At 30.7% G+C, this 25,701-nt stretch overlaps 1 protein-coding gene across 5 annotated transcripts in view; it reads right to left on the minus strand.

The window, feature by feature from the left end:
• Positions 1–5,436: 5,436 nt before the first annotated feature.
• LOC105217134 (innexin shaking-B) overlaps positions 5,437–25,701 on the minus strand; it is a 269,087-nt gene continuing 248,822 nt past the window's right edge. For all 5 annotated transcript variants that reach the window (XM_011191988.3, XM_054230707.1, XM_054230706.1 and 2 more), the window contains 5 exons: positions 20,916–21,070; positions 20,566–20,630; positions 17,643–17,809; positions 16,449–16,627; positions 5,437–16,356 (listed from right to left, as the gene is read on the minus strand). In XM_011191988.3, the coding sequence (XP_011190290.1) occupies positions 16,164–16,356; positions 16,449–16,627; positions 17,643–17,809; positions 20,566–20,630; positions 20,916–21,070 (759 nt within the window). In that variant the 3' untranslated portion in view covers positions 5,437–16,163. The remainder of the gene's footprint in view (positions 16,357–16,448; positions 16,628–17,642; positions 17,810–20,565; positions 20,631–20,915; positions 21,071–25,701) is intronic.

A 25,701-nucleotide genomic window follows, 5' to 3' on the forward strand; every position in this document is an offset into this window, starting at 1 on the left:
CAACAAATACGCCCGGAGAGCCTTTAATTTCCAGTCTAACTGAATAGTGGAAACCGAAATTCCATTTCCACTACGGCTATCATTCTAATGTATTTGGTTGAGTCATCATTATTAGTTATTTTTTCCATAATGCAGTTATTATATGTGTGCGTACTCAAACTATTTATAATCTTTTTCTTTTCATCAAAGAGAGATCGATAACTTCCGTCGAATATCTTAAAAAATTTGGCTAATCGAAAACAAAATTAGGTTAATGAAAAGAACAACACATGTCTCGTTCGAAAATATGTTGAGTACCCGTCAGTGGTATAAGTAAATTACAGTGCCCAAATGTGTGTTGTCTGGTGGAAACTAAAAATTATTAATTAAACCATTAAAGCCACTCCATGTAGGTTGATTATCTTCTGTTGTTATGAAAGTACAAAAGCTAATAAGATGAGAAAGATGAGTGTTCGAGGTGTACTCAGTGGGAGCTATGTAATCGCAGTCTATATCAGCCAACTGTAGACTTTTATAAAACTTTATATGCACTTGTAGTTTACAAAGCATCAGACATTTTACATGTTTCAATCAGTTAATTTCCAATGAGTATAGCTTCAGAACTGTTGTTCAATTTCTTTGAAGACATTTGCTTTTACATTTATGGAATTCATGCATTATCTGAAACAATAAATATTTACTAGTTGTTCTGACTGGCTGAGAGTTTCTGGAAGATAAAAAATAGTAACTTATTGCAGATCACCTATGAGGGTTTCATACTCAAATATATCACTTGTGATTCCATAGCTCCTGATACAAAAGAAGAATACTTGAGTTTCTAAAAAGTACACATTAATTGACTATTCCAATATAATAATAAATAAATAAAAATTTATGCGCTCCAGGTTAGCTGGGCTATCACTTAAACTTTTAAACACGTTTTTCACAAAACTATGTTTTCAAAGTCTGATGGCAAGCTTTCTCTAAAACTAATCAACCAATCTTTAGAGAGATCTTCGAGGTACAATTTACAGCGACTTGGACGAAGGATTGTTTTTGTTTTGTTTTTACAGCTGTTGAAAAAAATTACACGTAGGAATAAAATAAAATACCAGGTATGACCCAATAATACAAATGCGATATGATATGAAAACCACAACATTCTAGAGGAGTTTTAGTAACGGGTGATCAAGGAGAGGTACTTTTTAACAACAAAGTTGCTACGAGAGTATTATAGTTTTGTCCACATAACGGTTGGTTGTAAGTCCTAAAACTAAACGAGTTAGATATAGGGTTATTTTTTTTTTTTTTTTTTTTTTTTTATTTTATTAAAGCTTACATAATAAACAAATTATTAAATAAACTAAAGTACGCAGCGCTAGCATCATAGGCTTTCGGCTGAAGATATAGGGTTATATATATCAAAATTACGACGGGTGACGAGAAAAGTTCAAATCCGGATGTGTGTCTGTACGTCCGTCTGTCCGTCCGTCCGTGCAAGCTGTAACGTGAGTAAAAATTGAGATATCTTGATGAAACTTGGAAGACGTATTTCTTGGCACCATAAGAAGGTTAAGTTCGAAAATGGGCGTAATCGGACCACTGCCACGCCCACAAAATGTCGAAAACCGAAAACACTTAAAGTGCCATAACTAAGCTATAAATAAAGCTATGGATGTAAAATTTAGTATGAAGGACGCCCACGCCCACCTCCCATACAAAGGTTATGTTGAAAACTACTAAAAGTGGGTTAATTCACTAGTGAAAAACGTCGGAAACACTAAATTTCACATAAGAAATGGCAGATGGAAGCTTCACTCAGATTTTTTTACAAAATGGAAAATAGGCGTGGCGTCGCCCTTTATGGGTCAAAAACCATATCTCAGGAACTACTTGACCGATTTCAATGAAATTTGGTTGTAATAGTTTCCTTACATCCCAATGATATGTTGTGAAAATAGGCCAAATCGCTTCACAACCACGCCTACTTCCTATATACCAGAACTTTGAAGACGATCTGAATCGTTTACATTACAATATATAAAGTAAGCACTAGTGAAGATATCGGTGCAGAACTTTGCACAAATACTACGTTTATAGTGTAGCACCCCCATTCTAAAAATCGCCGAAATCCGACCATAGGTTTTCAAGGCCCCATATATCGAACATGAGGACATCGGTGCTTCGAACCTAATATTATGGTTTCCAACCTTCAATGGACTTTAAACAATATATATGACGAATATGTGGGTCAAATGGTATATTATATAATATAAATAAAGTTAAATAAATAAATTGCGAGAGTATAAAATGTTCGGTTACACCCGAACTTAACCCTTCCTTACTTGTTTCAATAGCTTTTTTTTGACAGATCACGCGTGAGTCGTATTAAGCTCTATTGTTATTTTTGTTCAGTATTCAGTGTACTATTCGCAACACCATCACCCATCTTGAAATCCAGCATTCATTATTGGATAATATTCGACCGCATAGACCACGTCCAGCACTCAGTGAAGAAGATATAGTAGCCGAAGTTGAGAGTGCACATGAAAACCGTGGAGAGTCGATTCGACGACGTTCGCAGCAACTCTACTGGCGCATGGAACGACTTGTCGTATTTTACGTCGAGATTTTAAATTGAAAGCGTACAAAATACAGCTTGCGCAACTGAAACGACATCGCAGTTCTGAAAAGATTCGACGTTTTCGAGCCACATTCTGTTCAGCTATGACGCCCATTTCTGACTCAATGGGTATGTAAATAAGCTAAATTGCCGCATTTGGGACGAAGAACAACCTCTCATCCAGAAAAAACAGCGGTTTGGTTTGTAGGTAGGTGGAATCAATGGTCCATATTTCTTCAAAATTTATGCCGGTGAGAACGTAACCGCCACGGCCAACATTTAAAAGAGATAATCTTAAAAAAATAAATGCCAAAAAATATTATTTCTAATAATAATAACCGGTCCCCTTTAAATTTTCTGTGTTTTTTTTCTTTAAAAATGTAGAGAACCTCGAAATGGATCGGCCTTTATAATCATTCGTTGTAGAGTTGTTGGAATATATTCCCCACTTAGAGAAATGCATCATATGCAGCGTAGATATAGAAAAAACTGAAAAAAATATTAGTGCCTTAGAAAAACTTCGTTAGGAAGAAGTGTGCTAAAGGGAAGTTGATAAAGAGTAGTCTGACTGTATATTTTTTTGTTCTTTGCTTAAATATGTCACAAATGTTGCAATTCTTAACTAAAGTTAGCACTGTTAAGTTACATAATATGTCTGTATGTCGCTGAAGATTGTAAGGCAATAAACATTTTAAATTTTTATAAACAAGTTGTTAAAAACTTTAGGAATTTGACGTATGCCAATTGTGGTAAAATTATATTTTCTTCAAACTATTTCCATTAGTAAGAATAAAAAACACCGCTTTCGTATGTATATTTTTTAACAAATCGAAAAAATTTTATTATTTATGTACTTTCTGATCAAAATCATACAACGTTGTCAATTCGTTCTCATCATTTACTTAATATCGTATAATATTGTTTTATATTATAATTTAATAATAATATTTCAATATATTACTGTTACCTTAAGAAATTTCATATTGTTTTGTATTTCTTTATATATGTTTTTAGGTCTTTATACAATATTATTAATCATATCGTTAATAATATTAAATAACTAAATGTATATTATGCGTGCATGAGTATTATTTACAGTTTAATTTTATTAAATTCTTTCGTTAATAAGATTTTTATAATCATTTTACTTAATTTTTACTTTTTTCTTTTCGTTTTCACACGTCTGTTTCCACCATATATATTTTTAAGAATTAAATGTGCTCTCTTTCTCGAGAATTTGCTTTTCAAGTTCACCTGCGCAAGGCGATCTTTTTATCTCACTGAACTGTAAATCTTCTACTTCTATTTATTGTTATAATGATGTCGATTTGCTTGTTTTTTGGTTTTACTTATATATTTGATAATGTTAGTAGTAATAATTATAATTATGCGTAAGTATATTGACTATATTTCGTAATACGATTATATAATCCCGAAATGAAGATGTGATATTCAACAGGATAACTTCCCGTTGGCTATGCTTATGCTTGAATTTTAAATACATATTTGATTTAATTTCTTTTTTTTTAATACCATAAATTAGGTAGTATTATAATAAATGTTTGCTGTCTGATAAATTGCTTAATGTTATTGCAAGATACTGCAATTTATTTTGCACTCAAATCAAATTTCACATGACACTCATAAATTCACCAATATGAGCCACATAATTTGGATTATGTTTCAAACTTACCATAGTTATGTTCAATTTGTCTGCACGTGATGTATTGTTGATTCAGTATTTTGTTAAAATTACTACTCAATAAATTATGACTGCACGCCTACAATTCACATACTTGTAGTTGTGTGCGTGTTATTGTATATGCTAATATGTATGTATGTATAAATTATTGTAATAAATATTTCACAGAAATATTATTTTCAATTGTAGCAACTCTGCGTTATGTTTTGTTTTAAGATTTCAGCTCGAGTGTTGCTATACAATACGTAATTATTAGTAAAACTCTCGGTACTTGCATTACCATTTAATTTGGTACTTCTTGTTCGTTTGTTTTTTAATTTAAATTTTCCTTATGAATATAAAAATGTATGTTTGAATATGCATTGAACGCTCAACAGAAGTGGTCGCACATTATTTCGCGTCGTTAAATTTTCTTTTTTTATTGTAATATTTTTCGCTTTTGTTTTTTTTTTCACTACAGCTTTTCAAATTAAAGCTTTATTAACCATGCTCGCATTTATTATGAACAAAATTATAACCACTAATTGTGAGTAATTTAAGATACTTCCTAAAATCCAGTATAATCCCTAATTTCATCTATAAGCTTAATCAGTTATTTCACTGTTTAAAATTTCCTAACAATTTCATAATTACACAAGAACAAGTCAACTTCTGTCCGTGTGAAAAAATATCTACTTCAAAGGTATAGTTTGGACAACGCCTCACTCTCCAAGTGATTTTCAACATAATAACTTCAATTAATTATTGAACACCAATATACGAGTATACTAAAGCATATATGTACTCCAAAATATATTACTTTAAACCGATAAAGATTTACTAACAAACTAAATAAAAAATAAAAATTCTTAATACTATATAGTTAGCAACTTAAAAGCATTTGTGCGATTAAATCAAGTTTGATTGTAGACGACAGAGTTCAAACAAAAAGTGAGGACTGTACAGAATAAAAGGATGTTGCTGAATTCATACCAGATTATGGTGAATCTCGAGCATGTTTAAGTTAAGTAATATCGCCTAAGAATCGTTTGTTTGCACAAGTGTCTTACGTGGAAATCACAAAAATGTGGATCTTTTGGACATTCCTTCGAAGTCCAATGATAAATAAAATAATTTTATTTTTAATTAATGATTTGAATTGATGTACATTGTGTTTATGTTTAAAAAATATGATAAACGGCACGTTAGCACCAAGTTGTGCTGAAAGTATTTCAATTTTACACCCCAAAAAGTTGAAATTTCAGTGACCCAATAGTCCCCGACTGCAGCTAATATTTTCCTCTTGAATGTTCAAAATTAAATTGTTTAAATTTCAGTGACCCAATAGTCCCCGACTGCAGCTAATATTTTCCTCTTGAATGTTCAAAATTAAATTGTTATCTTCAGAATCATGGCCGAAGCCTGTAGAATATTCTCAACTTAGAAATAAGTTCTTGAGTAAGCACTTAAAGGAAGGGGTGCCGGGTCAGAGCAGTATCACAGAGCTGATGACAGTGTGGAACGCAAGAGGTCAACTGAATTACTTCCTTTTAGAAGGTTCACCTTGCGGCAATGGTAGAAATACTGACTGACGAACGCAAACTACCTTATGTATGAAGAAAGGTGAGGTGGAATCTTCAAGTGACTTCTCCTCCACTGCTATACCTTCGGCGAACCAAACGGACTGACTGGTATGTACATTAGCCGCCTCATAAAATGTTGCTCAAAGAGATTCTGCAATATACAAGGGTATTCTTAGGAGTCTCTTGGCATCACAATGGACCGTACCCTCTAGCTGTCCAAGTGAGATCTTTCGCGAAACTTGTCACGAGGTCAGTCTCTAAATCTAACCACACTCTGAAGAAATAAGTTTGCTCTATCAAACTATTAATCAAACACAAACGCCATCACTGACGAGGCCGTTAAAACATTTGGATTAAAATTTTTGAAAATGTTTAGTAACTAACATAACCAGAGATTGGCTGCAAAATCTTGAAGGGCGCTCGTATATACATGCATTTGAGAATTATGCTTACGCGCTTTTACTAACTATTCATAACTACTCACATGTATAGAGAGCTTTCCAGGAATTCACTTCAATTTCTTACACTTTACACTTTATTCGTTTATATACTTTTCGAAAGTCGTTTTTTAAAACGTTGAACGATTTTATTATATATAGATTTCAGGTATTTGGAAAACCGTGGAAGCTGTAGTACTCAAGATCTCAAGGGATAGCTTGTAAAATTGAAATTGCTTAAGTAAATGCAAAATGCTGAAATGCACATATGAGCAATTAAGGAAATTTTTAAGCGCATTCAGGGGGAACAGAATCTGAATATAAAATGTGTGTGTGTATAGCTATAGTATTGAAGAATAATGAATTTGAAATTATTTAGTTGGAATTAAATTCGTCTTTTTCGCATTCGCGCTGTTTTCATTATTTATATAGTACTCCCTCATTTTTTGTCAAATATTGTTCCGTTATTTTCCTTTGCACACTTTGCCTCAAATTAGAACACTCGGTATATTCTAAGCTTGTTTTTTTTTGTCTGTATTTTCCTACATGAATACTTTTTCGCTCTTGCTATATTCATAATTGATATAAATTCCTGCGCATGAAATCGACTTCTTTTCCTCACTTTTTGTTTCACTTAATTTGGTTCTGTTCATGATTATGTATTAATTATTTCGTTAGTTTCAATTAATGATACTTTTAAATATGTAAGTAACGGTTTATTTTTACTGGTATGCATATGATTCTGTTTATTGTTCTTGCTTATAAGTATTCTCATGTATGTATTGTAGATAAAATAATCGAGTAAGTTGTTTTGTTTTAAAGTTTCGCGTCATCTATATATACTCGCATATGTGTGTATATGTATGTATATTGTATATATACTATATATGTATATTAGTCTATATTATCTTGTTTTACCGCTTATTATATAATTCAAATATGGCAATAAAATCTCTGCAATTACTTCAGTTCTCTTTTGTGGTTGTTGCTGTTTTTGCTAAAGTCTAATAATTTGTTTGCTTACGTAAACTCTTTATTTTATTTGCATTTCTATCATTCTATCTTTTATTATTTATTTCAATTTGTATATATGCATGTATATGTGTATATTTGGTTTCTGTAAATTTTGTTCGTATTTCCGAGTGCAGTAGTTCGCTGCTTCAATTAGTTACTGATAGGTTTAAGTTATTTTTGTAATTATATATTTATTTTTGTTTTCTGTTTTTAGTTTGGATCTCACTTAGTTATTGATTTAATATTTTCTGCATACTGTATTTATCGTCTGCCCATTTGTATTCATTATTTATTTTTTATGTATATCGCGTTTGCTTTGTATATGGTTTTAGATCGAAATTCTTCTAGTTGAAGGCAATTGGCGAATTTGTTTTTGAAATTATTTACGCAATTACTATACAGTGTGTTGTTCAGCTTATTAAAATTTTTAAATGTCTTAGGTATTCAAAGAAGTGGACTTACGGATAAATGAAAGCTAAATAAAGTATACATAATTAAATTAATGTTACAAAATCGGTTGTAAGAATCTAGGTGTGTTTTATGCTATATTTGAATACCATACGCAATAATTTATATATTATACTATTAATTTATATATTAGGTAATAATTTTATTAAATAAAATAGTTATATACAGTTTGTACAATTGTTTGACCTAAGTAAGTTTACAACTTTGCAGCTAATAGTATATTATATCCTAATTATTTATTACAGTTTATTGCTAAAGATTTCAATAGGGTTTCTTCATTAGTTACAATAATGCTTTTATATTACAGTATAATGTATAATTATTATTATTATTTTGAATATAAGGCAATTTTATTAGTATTCCAAGGAATAAAAAAATTATTGAATCCGATTTGTTATAATAATAAAAAGTGCATATTGCTTGCGAGGAGTGTGACTTAGATAGGATAGAAAAAATTAAGTGAGTAATATTATTGCTTAGCACATACGATTGTATATGTTGTTTTTTTTTTTACTTTATTCATTTAGAAGTTTGAGAAATGTGGGATGAATGCACGCACATGACGACCTTTACTAAAATAAATATCTACGAAGGGCAAATATTTTATTGTTATGAATTTATTATTTAATCATAAGTGATATAGTAGAAGGAACACTATTGGTATTAAAAATTGGTAGTGAATGTGGAAATATTTCAGCAAATTAAAGATGGACGGACGATGGACAATAAGAAATCGGTATGTATTGTAACATGTATTATATGATTTTTAATAATTTATCGTAGCTACAATAAAAAATATTAATGAAGAAAGCAGTCAAGTGAACAAATGAACGGAAAGAATCACTATTGTATATGTTATTTTACAAAAATTTGTGGGAGAAAACAAAACTTAAAAATCTGATATTATAGTTATCCAGCTCCATGTTTTACGTATCTAAGGAAAAGTGTGTGTAAAACTCAACAAATGATGTCATAGCTGCAGTCACACATCCCCTAATAAGTGCCGTTCTTACCTCAATCTACAATTGAAATTGTACATGGATATATGCTTACAAATGAAGTTATGCCGTACATAGTTAAATCTTCTTTAAGCAGTGAATATCCAGAGACATTCTACCATATGTCTTCCTCAGAATAATTTTTAGAAAGTTGAAACAGGCTCATTATATGCTTTTAGTCTTATTTGTTTCAAGCACAGCGTTGCATTTGCAATATAAGTAGCAGAGAAACATTTCTTTACCAAGGCAACACTAAATTAATACGCATTAGTGCAACTAAGCAAAGCATAATCTAAATCAACGAATGCGCCTAAAAGTATACTAATATTCTAGAAATATTCATAGTTGTTACTGTAAAAATGTGCAAATACATAGCGTTTACGATAGGACAAACTTTCGTTCTAATTATTGTCTTCTAAACTTCTAAAACTTAAATATATACAAAACTCATTTCCTAGTTACTAACTATTTTGTAGTTTCAGTAATGTGTAACAATGTTGTTGGTTATGGTTATTGCTTTAACAATCTTGAATTGGTCTAATTGTTGGTTTAGCTAAGTAAATGAACAAATGTTTTATTTATATAAAAGTGGCAGTATTTTACTCTTAATGAACTACACTGTTGGACTTAAATATTGGTAAGTTCTTACAAATAAACTTTTCATATTAATTTTCACTGAAATTTGCGTAAATTATAGTATTGCTTAGTTGAAATGTTGCATTTAGTAGCTTGCACAACAGAACAAGAGTTTATACAATTTAGCTTATAAATTTAATTGCAAATATTAAAATATTTTGTCATAATCATGTAGTGTCTCACTTTGTTTAGAAATTGATGTTGAAATATACTTCAAAGGTAGAAACTTATGCTGTATATAGTGTTATTTAAGGAATTACACGTTTCTAGAATGCTTTTAATAAAAAAACTACCAATGATCTTATTCAGAAATCTTAAAAGTAAGTTACTATTTATAAAATAGAAAAGTTTTAAAAGTTTTTATTTTCTCAAATTCCGAATGAAGGCACGTGCACCTTCTTCGGCTTAAGCACACAAATTAAAATTACTTTCTTATCAAAACTATTCGTTCTGGAATTCTCTGAACTTTTTATCTACAGAAATAAGTATTTTCCAAAATGTAAATTCTTAAGAAAAAGAAATAAGAATTTGATTTGTTCACTATTTCCTATGTCATAAATATTTTTAGTGTATTTCAAACATCTTCAAATGTCAGTATTTTTCTCAAAAAGTGAAATAGGAAATGTGGCCACGTTTTTCCGAACAGTTTATATAAAAATTTAAATGAATTTTTAAATTCTATATAGATAATAAAGGCCTCTGAGCAAAATGTTTACTTATTTCTGATAACCTTAGAATCGGTTGCTTGAAGAAGCTTGAAAGTAGTTTAACCCTTAGGAAATATGAGAAATAAATTTAATCCCTGTTATGGATTAAATTGCCCTATATTGATCTCAAATTGCATGATTTATACTCGTATAATTTTTATTTTATCATGTCAAAAAGTAAAATATTTTCTAAAGCAAGTAAGCAATTAATTAAAATTAAAAGAGCATATTGAGGTTATAATATATAAAAAATTGCAATATATACAATAAAGATATAATAAAGGCGACTTATGAAATAAGTTAATTTGAATTCATAATAACCAGTTTGTTAATTGGAGAGAATTTATTCAGCATAACAATAGTAGAGCACATTTTTTACTACAAAACATATATGTATTTTGTCGGTACTCTATAATTTTTCAAATATCTAATGAGAAGAATCGAATTTTACGAATGCTGGAAAAGCATTTTAAGAACTATGAAGAAATCGGAATAAATCAAAACGTGAGTCGCAGCTTAAAAGTCCAAAGGACAATGCTACTTCATATATAGTCATAAGTTCAAGGCTGCGATCGACAAAGATCGTTCTATGTACTTATTCCACCATACCACAGGCTTGAATTAGGCTTGCCGAAGGCCTTCTCAATACTTGCATAGATTGAAATTTTTAAAACTATTGCCAGTTTAATTCTTTTGCAGTAGTTTATCTTTAGTCTACTAGGCATAAGTCATAACTCTCTATCACTGAAAATGGAGTGGTCATCAGTTTATACCCATTTGTTAGAACTCCACCCTACTATTATCGTTGACTCCAATTGTTGCAAATATTGAAAAATATTAGTTCTCGTCGATTCATTTCTTTACATGCTATGTTTGTGATCTATAATTTCTACAAAGATTTAAGTGTAATGAAACTAGATAGATAGACTATATAGAGAGTAATCTGCAACTTCATCCGAGCGACTTAACTGATTACCTGCCATTATGATTTTACCAGTCGTTTGTTCGATTCAACACTCTTGAAGGACTTCTGATTAGATTAGTAGATAGCATCAAAGGAACATTCTGAATAACAATCCGTACAATCGCAAATATTGGTATTTAAATTTAGACACTAGGATTGGTTAGACACTAGCAGAGTATTGTATAATAAAGAATATATATTTGCATTATTTCAGAAAGAAGTTCATAAGTGTGAATAATAGTTTAAGTAGAAGTAAATGAACACTTACATTAATAAATTTAGGATAAATATAATATCTCATATACAGACTGACGAATTTATTATGCTTTAAAATTAAAAAATGTCCACCAATATCATGTATTGTAGTGTATGTATATATATTTCATTTCATCTTATATGCACGTATCGAAATCATATGATTTGAAAACTTTGAAAATAAAGTTTCTCGAATTTTCGCAGATTTATGCTACGTTATGATCATTACAATAAGTTTTACAAAATGTTTGCTTTTATAGATATTTTTATGTATGTATATGTGTATATATTAAATAATTAACTTGTACCGCTATTTGGCTAATCGAGTCTGAATAATTCTTAGTACAATAACGAAAAGAGAATTAAATCGTTGCTTAATGATAAATATATAACTGTAATTGAAAAAAAAGATACAAATTTATATAATGAGTAGCAGTCACACTCAATAAATGGCTAGTTTTGCGGTATCGACTCTTTTTCGTATGTTTCGTAAGGAAAATGATGTCCTCTTAAGTACATAAAATGTTCGAATGTTGTGGAAATTGTTGCCTCATTCAATTAACTCGAATATACTTGTATTGTAAGTAGTTAAAAATGAGTGTGAACTCTGGTACAAAAGCGTCCAAAGTGTCACGAATACGTTTAATTTTACTAGTAACTAATAACTACTCCCAATAATGTGAATTCTATGCAAGCTTCAAATATATTGCAAATCCTTTTATTGATACATTTGTATGTATGTACAAAAAATATGTATCTGTTACAAGTAAGTATAAATTATTATTTCTTTTATCGAGTTTAAAACTATGAGATATTTTTTGCGTTTTTTTTTTTAATTTATACCTTTTTTTTGTAATTTTTACTTTCGCATACAAATGTGAAAATTTGTTCAGGAACAAATCTATTGCTAATTTTATTAATACTCACAGTATGCTATAATTTACGCATGATTTCAGTTTTATCATACAATGGTTATTATCATGTAGAAGTATTGTTTGAATTCACTAATTTTATTTTCTCCTAAGTCATATTTACTTAAGCATTATTATTCCGTAATTCTGTAATTTATTAGCGTTACTTATACAATATTTAATATAATGATATAGTTCAATTGTTCAATTCGTTTCTATTGCTTAAATATACATATGTTGTTCTTTCATATCTTTACATCATTATTGTTTTTATTAGTAAATTTATTATTTATCTTACTAGCACCGCGTGTTTGTTGTGAATTTATTTTAATTTTCGAATTTATGTGCATATGTATGTATGTACACATATTGCTGTAGTATATGGGTTGATCTTATGCGACTTCCCATTTGTAGTTATATTACCTAATATTACTTTTAAATTTCGGTTATTTATTTGGCCAATGTGCAACTCGCGTGTAAAATGTACTGACAAGCGACTTGATTTTGCCATTTGGACTATAATTTCATACCCGTGTGGTTATTGAATATATGCTTCTTGTGTGATTTGATTTGATTATTCTGGCAGTGTAATTTCATCTGTAGTCTAGTTACAAGTACTTTACTATAATAAGTCAGCGAGTCTTAATATAATATTTACACGTATGTATATGTAATTGGGGAAGTAGTTATGATTTAAAAACGCTTGAGTGATCTCTAAGATATGTTTGTTTTATAGAAATAATAACATTTGATTCATAACTAATAAATGTTTTTTTTTGTTTATATCAATTTTGTTGTACTCTTCTTGACTGGCGTAGACACCGCTTACGCGGTTATAGCCGGCTCTACTCTAATCGCGGCAAATAAAGAATTTAAGTTCATTGAGGCTCAAATACTTTGTATAACGTGAAATGTGCTTAGAACAATAAGAACAGCTTGAGAATTGAAGAGCCCACATTAGGCATATTCCATATTGACATAGTAACCCATAACAGCCCTACGTATCTACCTAACCTTAAATATTCAACTTTGATGCGGTATAACTCCTGATTCTGCTGTGGTAAAAAGTACTGTCAACTCGCAAAAACCCGGGACTATATATATGTTTATAGACATATTTACGATCACTTGCTGCTGCTTCCCAACTTACAATTGAATATTTAAAAGATCAATTCTGACCAAAGACCAACAATGAATTTGTCAGACTGACGGTATTAACTTAAAGTCACAGAAATGCATAGTTCCCAATCTGTTGTAGTACTTCAAATTGATTGGAAAATAGACTACAAATATGAAAATATGAATTTCAGAAGCTGGACACAGAGAAGCATGTAATTTGTGAAGTCACTAAAGCCTCAGTCATGGGTGTTTATTTTATTATCGCATGGTCGGTAACAGCATATGATTGTTGTACGATATAAGTAAGTATGTAACCATTATCATATATGATTTTGTACACAATGCGATCAGTAGTTCAATAAAAAGTGGGCAGTGCGAGTGTCTTCTGATTTCCCAACTGCAAATCGTCTACAAATTACATATCTATAGGAAATTGCTAACTAACGGTTGCTACCACAATCATTGGTATTTATGAATTTGTGTGTATAATGTGTACGAACCATATTATTTGGACGGATACTTGAAAACTATGTAATGTACGAATATTTTGGTAATGGATGTTGCACTGAAGTACGACAAAATTAGAGCTTATGGTAACCATTGAAAAAGTGTGACTCTGTATTAAAACTGAAACATTAAGTAGGTAATATAACTACAAATTTTCATGTAATATGTACATATATATATGCTTACATGTATACTCGCATTGCGTACATTGCATATGAAATATTGATTTTTAGTATTTACAAACTTATTATGTAACTTAAATATATGAGCGTAATCTATGCATAATGCCGCAAGTATAACAGATACATATGCACATACATATGTATATCCCAGCTCACTATGGTTCGTTATAATATACGTTAAAAATTGGTATATGAATATACATATATATATATATATATATACTATATAAGAAAGTGCCTTCCTACTATTATTCCAGTAATTTACGTTATTTATTTATTTTCTATAATTTCTGCCTTAATTTTCACTCATACTTGAAAAGTTTATTTGTAGTTCATAAATTGCAAACACTTTCCACCGTTTTGTTTATATACTGTGAAAAATATGTAGCTCATTATCGACTTTGTTTCACTAGAATATTTGCATTGTTTTTGTTAATGCACAAACCTAAGAAAGTCTGAACTTAAGTATTATGCATGTAGTATGTATAAATATCCATGTCTGTATGTTACTTATTACTTATTTAAACGCGCAAATTACATGCATACCATGTATTTTGTTTCACTAACTATTTCTTAACGATAATTTACATCGCATTGACGTAACTAACGTAACTATTACATAATGATATAATCTTGTCTCATTGCATTTTTAATTTCATTCATTCACTGCTTAATGATTTAAATTATTTTAATTAAAAAGTTCTTCGTTTATTTGCTATTTGTATTTACTTATTGTAATGTATTGTAATATATGTTATGCATGAATGCTTTCATGTACGAGTATGTAACAGACGTACGAGTATGTCTTCAGATTAAATGCTAATTTTCTCGGTTATTTAATGAGGCGCGCTATATATGTATGTATGTATGTAGTATGTATGTATGTATTTATGTATGTTTTCATGATTATTTTTTGCTTATATCTGAACTGTTGTAGTCGTTTATGTGTTATGTAGATATTTAGTTGATGAGTTATTATGGCTATTCTGCATATTTTATAAAACTTTCATTTGATTTTGTATAGCTATGTTTACTCGTTATTTGCTTTTATTTTTGTTTTTTATGTTTTTCTCGTTTCAACTGGTTTGTATGTATGCGTGTAACGTACAGTTATCCTGATTAACTATGTATGAAATAAATTACACTAAACGGGTTGTCGTTGTTATGCTAATTAACTGCAGCTTATGATATTGGAATTTATATTTTTTATTATTTTTCTTCATTTTATATAAAATACATATGATGTACATGCAAGTATTCATGTATGTTGCGGTGCTGTCGGCGTGATGATCGATTTTTTTGGTTCTTTACTTTTGGTAGAGTTTTATACAAAAAATGTGGGTTCTCCTTCCTTCCTTCCTTCGTTGCCGTCGACAAGTACACCACTGCAAAGCTTTGAATTTCGCGCTACATATAGATGTATGTATCAATGTGAAGTGATGTGTTGTGATGTGATGCATGTAATTTGGGGTTGCTAAATTTGCCAGTTATAAGTGAAGTAGACGCGTCTTTGTTGGCTGACTGCTACTTGTCCTTTCCGGATCACTACAATAATGCAATCTTTCGCGGTTGTCGTCTCGGTCGTAGTCCTCTACGATTGTTAATATAACATGACAAGCTATGAATATTTAGATGCGTCTCGATGATTTACGAATGTAGGTGAGATCGTCTGCTTGAACACGCTTATTTGATATTCCTTACATATGCTATGCTTAATTTTTTAGTTTACACACATTCGCACACATATATGTATAAACAATTCGTCGCTGTCACACACTATTTGACTTTTGGTTTATACTAAAATCGTCTATTATGAAAGCATGTTTGCTTTATATTTATATTTCTTAGAAAATGTATTTTGTAGCGGATTATATTTGATGCCGGTGAAACTGATGGCGTTAATGTGGTTTCGCTTTTTTTTTGGAGTTTTTCTGTTGTTTTTATTTTTATTTGTTTTGCATTGGTGAGATTTTTTGGAAGCCGGTGCTACTGCTGCTGTTACTAAAGCGGTTTTTTGGTGTTGATATTATTATTTGTGATAGTGACGTTTATATTGAGACGACAAATTGCATTTTGTATTGTTTCTAATACTCCCAATATCATGCATCCTGTATTTCACCTTTCAGTCCAGGCACCCTGTGGTGTTGGTTATGTCCTAAACGATTGGCTAAATCTTGTACAACATCACGAAATATAACCGTATCTATATTTTCACCTAATAAATATAATAAAAACCAATCGCCCATTTTCGACCGACGAACGATTATTTCAATTGCGTCTCGACGCACTAACCTAAAATTAAAATAAACAAAATTTTTGAAATATACGCAAATGTAATGCAAAGTATGTGTGTATTGAGTAACTAACACTAATTTGGTGCTTACCTAAATCGCATACGAAACAAGTACACCCTCATGCGTGGTGAAAAGATAATAACCACCCTGTATATTAACGTTAACAGTGTTAGAAACGTTAAAAGTATGAACCAAAACCAAAGGAAAATGTATATTTTCTCATTAACAACATTTAATGGCAGTATGCAAATGGCGTCGTGTTTCTCCACCTGTAAAAGAAAAGTTGTTAATAATTCATATATAAGTTAGTTCTTTTATAATCACACAATTTGTATTGCAAATAAAAAAATAGTCAATAATATTTCCAATACATTTGCTTTGTTAGTTCGAAAATGTTATTATTATTTTTTTTAATTTGAACAACAATTCAGAAATAATAACATGCGACTAAATGCGCGCAGTGGTTATACCTATCTAAGTAATATTCGTTTCCTCTTGGAAAATGTCCCCACTTTAAAAACAGCTTACATATAGACGCCCACACATATTGATAAATTTGGGTCATAATTTTAATTCATATAGTCATATTTTTTCTAAAAACCATAAAAATTTCATAAACTAATAACGATCACCGTAAATATACGTAACATTCAGGAGATCTGAGAAGTAATTTTAATAGTTGACATTTTGCTTAATATAAAATGACATATATATTTATATGTTATAAAAAATATTAATTTATAAATTAGAAAATCTAAGTAATCAGTAGCTGCTGCAGTTTTCTTATAATTCTATTTTGTTTTTTGATAAAATGGTACAACAAATTGTAATTTTGGTTTTCAGAATACAGGTTATCAATAGTCTGACAGAGTTTTTTCATCGCAGAAATAATGACATCGAGGTGTCAGATTACTTTCTTAAAGAATTGAGATTTCATTTAGAGTCTTTGAGATCTATATCTATATGTTTTCCGCTAATATAAAGTTTTTTTCCATTGAGTTACTGCAATTATTCAGTACTGCATTGAAAATAGACTACAGGTGATTTGCAACTATAACAATTCAAAAAAGGACGAACTACGAACCGCCATGTAGAATATAATTTTGTATATTCTAAATTGCCAATTTTTTCCAGTTTTTGGATTATCTGGCCTTGATTGTGAACAAAAATAATACAAAATGATTATTTACAATAATTCTCCTAAAAACCCAAAATTGTACATTCTCCTCTAATTGAATTCTAGACAGACTTGTAAGCAATTTCAGATGTTTTACAATAACATACCTCCCCGCTTGAACCGTATTTAAAAAATGTACATTTGGTCATTCTTGGGAATATGTAGATCATGGGATCCATTCGATCTTCTTGATCGTCTTCCATATATTTTATAACCTTCCAGCCAAATTGCAAAAATTCGCCATCGAAAAATCGATTCATAAGAAACATTTGACCTGAAAAATAAAGAATACAAAAATGTTACTATATTATATTGAAAAATATTATTATAAGCATACAATTTACAATTATAAAAAAAAAAAATATTTTGTTTCGTTAATATTAAAATTTCGTTAATATTCATTATCACACTCCAGAGGCCAATATGCGATTCGAGTAATTTGCATTTTATAAACAGAATTGAAAGTTTGAAAATATGCAACAGTAACTGACAAAGTTATGGCGTCTATACCTACATATGTATATTGGGGCAATGAAAATTCATAATTAAATTCGTTGCTCCTCTTCATAACACCTATAGAATTAATCGCAAATGAAAATTACTACAAAAAAGTTTTACAATCCTCTAACTCTTCATATTTTAATACAAGTTAACTTCACTGACATAAATGCTCTAATATATTTTCTTGCCGTAGTTTTAGTACAGCTGATTATTTTAGAAACATTCTTGGTTTGGCACGAGTGATACAAAGGTAATGAGTTCAATGCTACAATTAATTATAGGGGTTAAGCAAAAACAAAACAAGAAAACAATTCTTGAAAAACTGTGCAGCAGAATTGAAAGTTTGAAAATATGCAACAGTAACTGACAAAGTTATGGCGTCTATACCTACATATGTATATTGGGGCAATGAAAATTCATAATTAAATTCGTTGCTCCTCTTCATAACACCTATAGAATTAATCGCAAATGAAAATTACTACAAAAAAGTTTTACAATCCTCTAACTCTTCATATTTTAATACAAGTTAACTTCACTGACATAAATGCTCTAATATATTTTCTTGCCGTAGTTTTAGTACAGCTGATTATTTTAGAAACATTCTTGGTTTGGCACGAGTGATACAAAGGTAATGAGTTCAATGCTACAATTAATTATAGGGGTTAAGCAAAAACTAAACAAGAAAACAATTCTTGAAAAACTGTGCAGCAGAATTGAAAGTTTGAAAATATGCAACAGTAACTGACAAAGTTATGGCGTCTATACCTACATATGTATATTGGGGCAATGAAAATTCATAATTAAATTCGTTGCTCCTCTTCATAACACCTATAGAATTAATCGCAAATGAAAATTACTACAAAAAAGTTTTACAATCCTCTAACTCTTCATATTTTAATACAAGTTAACTTCACTGACATAAATGCTCTAATATATTTTCTTGCCGTAGTTTTAGTACAGCTGATTATTTTAGAAACATTCTTGGTTTGGCACGAGTGATACAAAGGTAATGAGTTCAATGCTACAATTAATTATAGGGGTTAAGCAAAAACTAAACAAGAAAACAATTCTTGAAAAACTGTGCAGCAGTGGGTGGTGGAAACAAGTTCATTTACGACATAAATTCGCTGAAATCATTACCTGTTGAAAACACATATGGAGAAATGATTACAAAATGAAAAAATGCTCATGGTTTAATTAATTCCCTATTCATAAATTTCCCAGTCCAACTATGTTACCTGATGAGAGCTACTTGTTTTTAGTTTCAATTCAAGAATAATTTTGTTGGAGAGTTTCAACACGCCTACGAATTTCTTAAGATATACTCTTTATGCTTGGAAATGTACAATTAGTTATCAACACTCTGTAAATTGTTACTTTTAACAAATACTTTGTTATTTTTGTATTATTTAAAATTACAAACAAAAATATTGCAATATAATGATATCGAAATGGTGGAAAATTTTAATAGTAGATTGCTAGTTGCTTTAGTAGTCCTTGAAATAAAAGAAACACTGCAAAAAACATTTTATTTTAAATTTTGACACATTTTTATTAAACAATATGTTAACTAAATAGACACTTTACGGATATATGTATACAAGTACAACTCTAAGGAGTCAGTTAAGAGAGTCTATATTCTCCCTGAATTCGTTCTTTGAGACAATGGTTTGGAGTCCATTGTGGTACTATCTTTATTCATAACATTGATTCTTGTGATAGTCAAATTAAATTTTGCATTAATTGGTGAACTCTCGTGTCAGCCTTCCTTTCTTAGCTGTCAGCAAAGACATAATATTATACAGCAAACCAAATATTTTTAAACGTTTAACATTTTCGTTTACTAAGGTCAGCAAATATATTACTCGCAACAATTAACTCAACAAATTTAAGTTCCAGAGATATGCTGCTGAAATAATGACTTTGCTATTTGCCACAGATTGCGTATATATACACCATAAGCCAAAAACATAAATATGTATACTCGGCAGTCACGTAGCAATCAGTATTAGCCCACAATATATTTAGCAATTTTTTTATAAAATCCATATTAAATTATACCATCAATATTGCATAGTTTATTCCCATGAAATGGTCACACATGTTCCGATGAATATGTTTTAGGCCATAATTGACATTGGCGAGAATTAATAAGCACAGCAACCAAATGTCCTTGTTTTGCTAGAATCTTGTTGGTTCATCGAAGACATGCAAGTTTTGACTTAAATGCTCTTTAATGAGAAACCATCATTAACACCTCAAAGAAGCTTCAATTAGATGCGTGCTAATGAACGGAGATTGATTGATTGGGACATTCGATAATTCATGGAAATGCTGTTTTTCGAAATAAAAATGCAATAGTGGATAATGCTAAGAGGTTTTACGTTATAGTAGCTGCTTGTGTTTTTATTAACTGAGATAATGCCAGAATATACCACATGGAAGATATAATTTTTAGAACTTACATATTCTAGAACAATTTCAATGAATTTGTATATAGTAAATATAAATTGATGCTTGCGTACTTACCTATCACATTTATGAGTGCCAATAATTCGCACACGTAGTATCTGTAAGCCCACCAGTTGTGATACCTAATTAAAAAACAATCAAAGTAAACAAATAAGTTGAGGAATATTTTCGATTAATAAGTAAATCGCTTTCATATGGTACAATATGTAGTGGGTAATTATGTGTGAGACAGTGTCTGTATATGAACTTACACACCTGCAAAGTATTTCCTCTATGGAATTTAGGAACAGTTTTAAATCTTTTGTTTGTTTAATGAATATACGGAACAGTAAATATTCGTTCACACGTGAAAATGTTTTTCACTAGTTTATTTTAGCAATAAATTTTCTTTTAGATAAAGTACTAACCTTAGATTTTCCCATAAGTAATCTAATAGTAATTTCTTTTTTTGTTTTTTCTCGGCTTCGGAACAAATTCCTATATCTAAGTCCATGATAAGTGCATGAATTTTGCCACCTTCCCAAGATTTCCACAGCCATCTCGGTGTATAAAATAAAATCGCCTGAAATATGAAAGAGGAAATATAAATATAAGATAATATAAATATGTATATACATTTAAAATTTAGCGAAATATGAAATAATGTCTTTTGAGTATTGTGGAGCCATATTTTTTCACTGTAATTGCAAAATTCCCTGAAATAATAGTGATTTAGAAATCGCAATATCGCACATCACTAGTATTGATTGTATAAAATTTAACCAATGAAGATTTTTTTTATACTCTCGCAACAAAAGTTGCTAAGAGAGTATTATAGTTTTGTTCACATAACGGTTTGTGTCTCCCAGAAATAAAAGAGTTAGATATAGGGTTATATATATATAAATGATCAGGATGACGAGTGGAGTTGAAATCCGGATATCTGTCCGTGCAAGCGATAACTTAAGTAAAAATTGAGATATCTTAACGAAACTTGGAGCACGTATTGGCACCCAGAGGAGGTTGCTTTCGAAAATGGGCAAAATCGGACCATTGCCACGCCCACAAAATGGCGAAAACCAAAAACTTATAAAGTTTCATAACTAAACCATAAATAAAGTTATAAAAGTAAAATATGGAATGAAGGATCGCACTAGGAAAGCGCATATTTGGATATAATTTTTTTTGGGAAGTGGGCGTGGTCCCGCCGCCGAATCGGTTCTTTGTATATATCTCGCAAACCAATAAAGCTATATAAACCAAACTTTCTGCAGTCGATTCTCTTACATACCCCACGACACACCATTAGGGATGCAAACGATGTATCGATGGTTTTGAAACATCGATGTTTTCGTCAAAAAGTGCGTCAAAAAGCATCGATGTTAGCCATCGATGTCTCGATTCTAAAAACATCGATGCATCGATGTCACTTTCAACGATGTTTTATGTCGATGTTTTATATAAAAATTTTACTTCACACCTTCACACTTTTTCGGGTATTAACCCGAAACCCTCTATTTGGATACGCTTTATTACATTGGAATTAGATTTTTGTAAAATACAGAAAAGTCGTTAAGGGAAAGTGCGCTTGGACAGTACTGCGGTTACTTTTATGATTTATTTATACAATTTAATTCTGGCGTATGCTACTGTGTTAGATCAGAGATTCAAATTACTGCATTTTAAAGATACTATGGCTAAAAGAAATACTTGTTTTTTGTTTCATTAAAAATTCAAAGAATCGCGTTGATACAACGGAATCTTCGGATGAGTGTGAAATAGAATACATCGATACATCGAACCATCGATGTTTCATTTTACGATGTTTGCATCCCTACAAACCATGAAAATATTTGAAATCGGATAATAACCACGCCCACCTCCCATACAAAGGTTAGGTTGAAAATTACTAAAAGTGCGTTAACTCCCTAATGAAAAATGTCAGAACATCTAAATTTGACAGAAGCAATAGCAGAAAGAAGATTCACTCAGATTTTTTTACAAAATGAAAAATGAGCGTGGCATCGCCCACTTATGGTCAAAAACCATATCTCAGGAACTACTCGATAGATTTCAATGAAATTCGGTACATAATATTTTCTTGACACCCTGATAACACGGAAATGGGCGAAATCGGTTCACAATCACGACTACTTTCCTTATAACTCAATTTTGAATTCCATCTGATTCCTTAACATTATAATGTATACATAGGGAACCAATGAAGAAAGCGGAAGAAATTTTCAAGGCCCCAGATATCGAACAAGTTAAACTCATCGCTTAAGGCTAAATTTTAACCGAAAATATGAGGAAATTGTTTTCTTCTAATAGTGTGTCTCTGTTCCAAAAAATATTAAAATCGGGTCATAACATCTTCATATACCTAATTTTAGGTTTTTCAAAAATTCGGTGGGCTTTATTCCGCATACATGTATTGGTTAGTATGTGAGCGTGTAGTCTCTCAACCCTCATATCTATATATGACGATTTTTGTTTTTCAAAAAATTGCGAGAGTATAAAATGTTCGGTTGCACCCGAACTTAGGTGTTCCTTACTTGTTATTTTTGTTTTTTTATTGAAACGTAATTAGATACAATTTTACATTTCATATCATTGCAACTAGTAAAGCAAAACAAAATTGTATTAACAAGCAATTTCTTTCTAATTTTAAAATATATGTAAATACAATATAAGTGCTTGTAGGAAGCCAAATATTACGTAAAATGCTTTTATTTCATATTAGATCATGGAACGTTGTTCGCTTTAGTATACGCCTGTTATTTCTAGTATTTCAATGTTGCTTTGTGAATAACAATAGGGTACACCTGTTTTTATTGGTTGTAAGGTGGTATATGACTGCTCCCGATTGAATCTGAAGTAGCGGTTGCTCAAGTAAAAGGCAAGTTAATTAGTTAGATATTGTGGTAAGAAAAGTCTTAATTTATAAAGTAAACAATGGTACCACAATCTATGGAATGTCTGAGATACGTCTAGAAAGACAGCTGTGCAAATAAATTGTTTTCCATTGCATCTTCTATTATGTTTGTAATGCGATGTACTTGATCGATTGTGGAATGAGGAATTCTAAAACCGAATTGATGAATTAGTTTGATACCTTTTTCTTCAATTATGTTCTCAAGTCTTCTGATAATGACAGCTTCGAGTAGCTTAGACAAAATAGGCAAAAATGAGATTGGACGATATGACGAGGCTTCATGTGCACTTCTTCCAGGTTTTTGTCCCATAATGATTTCGGATACCTTCCATGACATTGGGACGTATCTACGATTTAAGCAACCGTTTATTATCGATGTAAGCTTTGTTAATGCTCTGGGTATTAGATGTTTTAGCACATCACTTGTTATCAAGACGGGAGCTTGTTTAGGTTTTAATCTAATTTTGATGATATTTTCCACTACTTTATTTGTTGTTAGTTGAATTTCGCTTACATATTGCATTGCTTCTAGCTGCGGTAAGGTATCGTGGAACACGAATGGAAAGCTACACTATCTGTGGTGAATATAGGCTATATTAAAATTTCCAAAAAACCTTCTTAAGTCGCGGCGTTGTAAAACTATTGATTATAGAACAAAATAATGTAGTACACATTTGCTGCTCATATAATTATCTACAAAAAATGTCGCGACAGCATATGCCTAACTAGTATAGTTTTGTCACAATATGTGTCTTTATATTTTAAAAATATATAAAATTATCCTTATCACAACAAATGACTTCATGTTTAATGTGCTTCAATACCCATTCGAAAAATATAAAATATAATATATAAAAAGAGATTTGAGCAAGTAAGGAAGGGCTAAGTTCGGATGTAATCGAACATTTTATACTCTCGCAATTTATTCATTTAATTTCATTAATAAAACACACAATTTGACCCACATATTCGTCATATATATGGTATAAAGGCCATTGAAGGTTTGAAAACCGTAATATTAAGTATATGGGACTTAGGTGAAGTTTCCCGATTTCACGTATTTCAGGCCCAGATACATATTATTAAAAGAAAGATATTCCCTCCGAATTTCTTCAAAATATCTGAGGGACTTACATACATTTTAGGTAAAAAAGTATTAGAAGCACTGAGGTCTTATGTTCAATATAAGGGGCCTCGAAAATGTATGGTTTTTTTTAGAAGTGTTTTTAAGTTTTATAGTGTGTGTGTGGTATTTGTGCAAAGCTCTGTTCCGATATCTTCACTAGTGCTTACTTTATATATTGTCAAGTAAACAATTTAAATCGTTTTCAAAGTTCTGGTATATGGAAAGTAGGCGTGGTTGTGAACCGATTTGGCCTATTTTCACAACATATCATTGGGATGCAAGGAAACTATTACAAACCAAGTTTCATTGAAATTGGTCGAGTAGTTTCGGAGATATGGTTTTTTACACATAAGTGTGCGGAACCACAACCATTTATAATTTTGTATACCATTTTGAGTGCAGCTCTTCTGTACCATCTTTATAATGAAATTTAAGGTTTCTGGTGGTTTTCCTTACTGAATTAAAGCATATTTTGTAGTTTTCAACATAACCTTTGTATGGGAGGTGGGCGTGCTTATAATCTGATTTTCTGCATTTGTGGACTATATAAGAATATGCCTGAAAAAACGACTCCTCAGAGTTTCGTTGATACAGCTTTAGTAGTTTACGAAATATATACAAAAAACTTAGCAGGGGGCGGGGCCACGCCAAAAATTCACGTCTAAATATACCCCTTCATAGTGCGATCCTTCATACCAAATTTCGCTTTCATAGCTTAATTTATGGCTTAGTTAAAGCTCTTTATGTGTTTGCGTGGCAGTGGTCCAATTCCGCCCATCTTCGAACATAACCTTCTTATGGTGCCAAGGAACACGTGTTCCAAGTTTCATCAAGATATCTTAATTTTTACTCAAGTTATAGTTTGCGCGGACGGACGGACAGACGGACATCCAGATTTGAACTCCACTCTTCATATAACCCTATATCTAACTCATTTAGTTTTAGGACTTACAAACAACCGTTATGTGAACAAAACTATAATACTCTCTTAGCAACTTTTGTTTCGATTTCTAATTTGTTTTATTTTGCTACTGAGAAGCTTAGTTAAATTGTTCAGCTCTTTTTTATATTGGAGAAATCGTGTGTTTTGCATTTTTTTCGCATTTTTCTATATTTCCTTATGAGATCCAAAATGTGCGCAGGGGTTTTAGTA

The sequence above is a fragment of the Zeugodacus cucurbitae genome, chromosome 5 (genome assembly GCF_028554725.1).
Source record: "Zeugodacus cucurbitae isolate PBARC_wt_2022May chromosome 5, idZeuCucr1.2, whole genome shotgun sequence".
In the NCBI taxonomy this organism is placed as follows: domain Eukaryota; kingdom Metazoa; phylum Arthropoda; class Insecta; order Diptera; family Tephritidae; genus Zeugodacus; species Zeugodacus cucurbitae.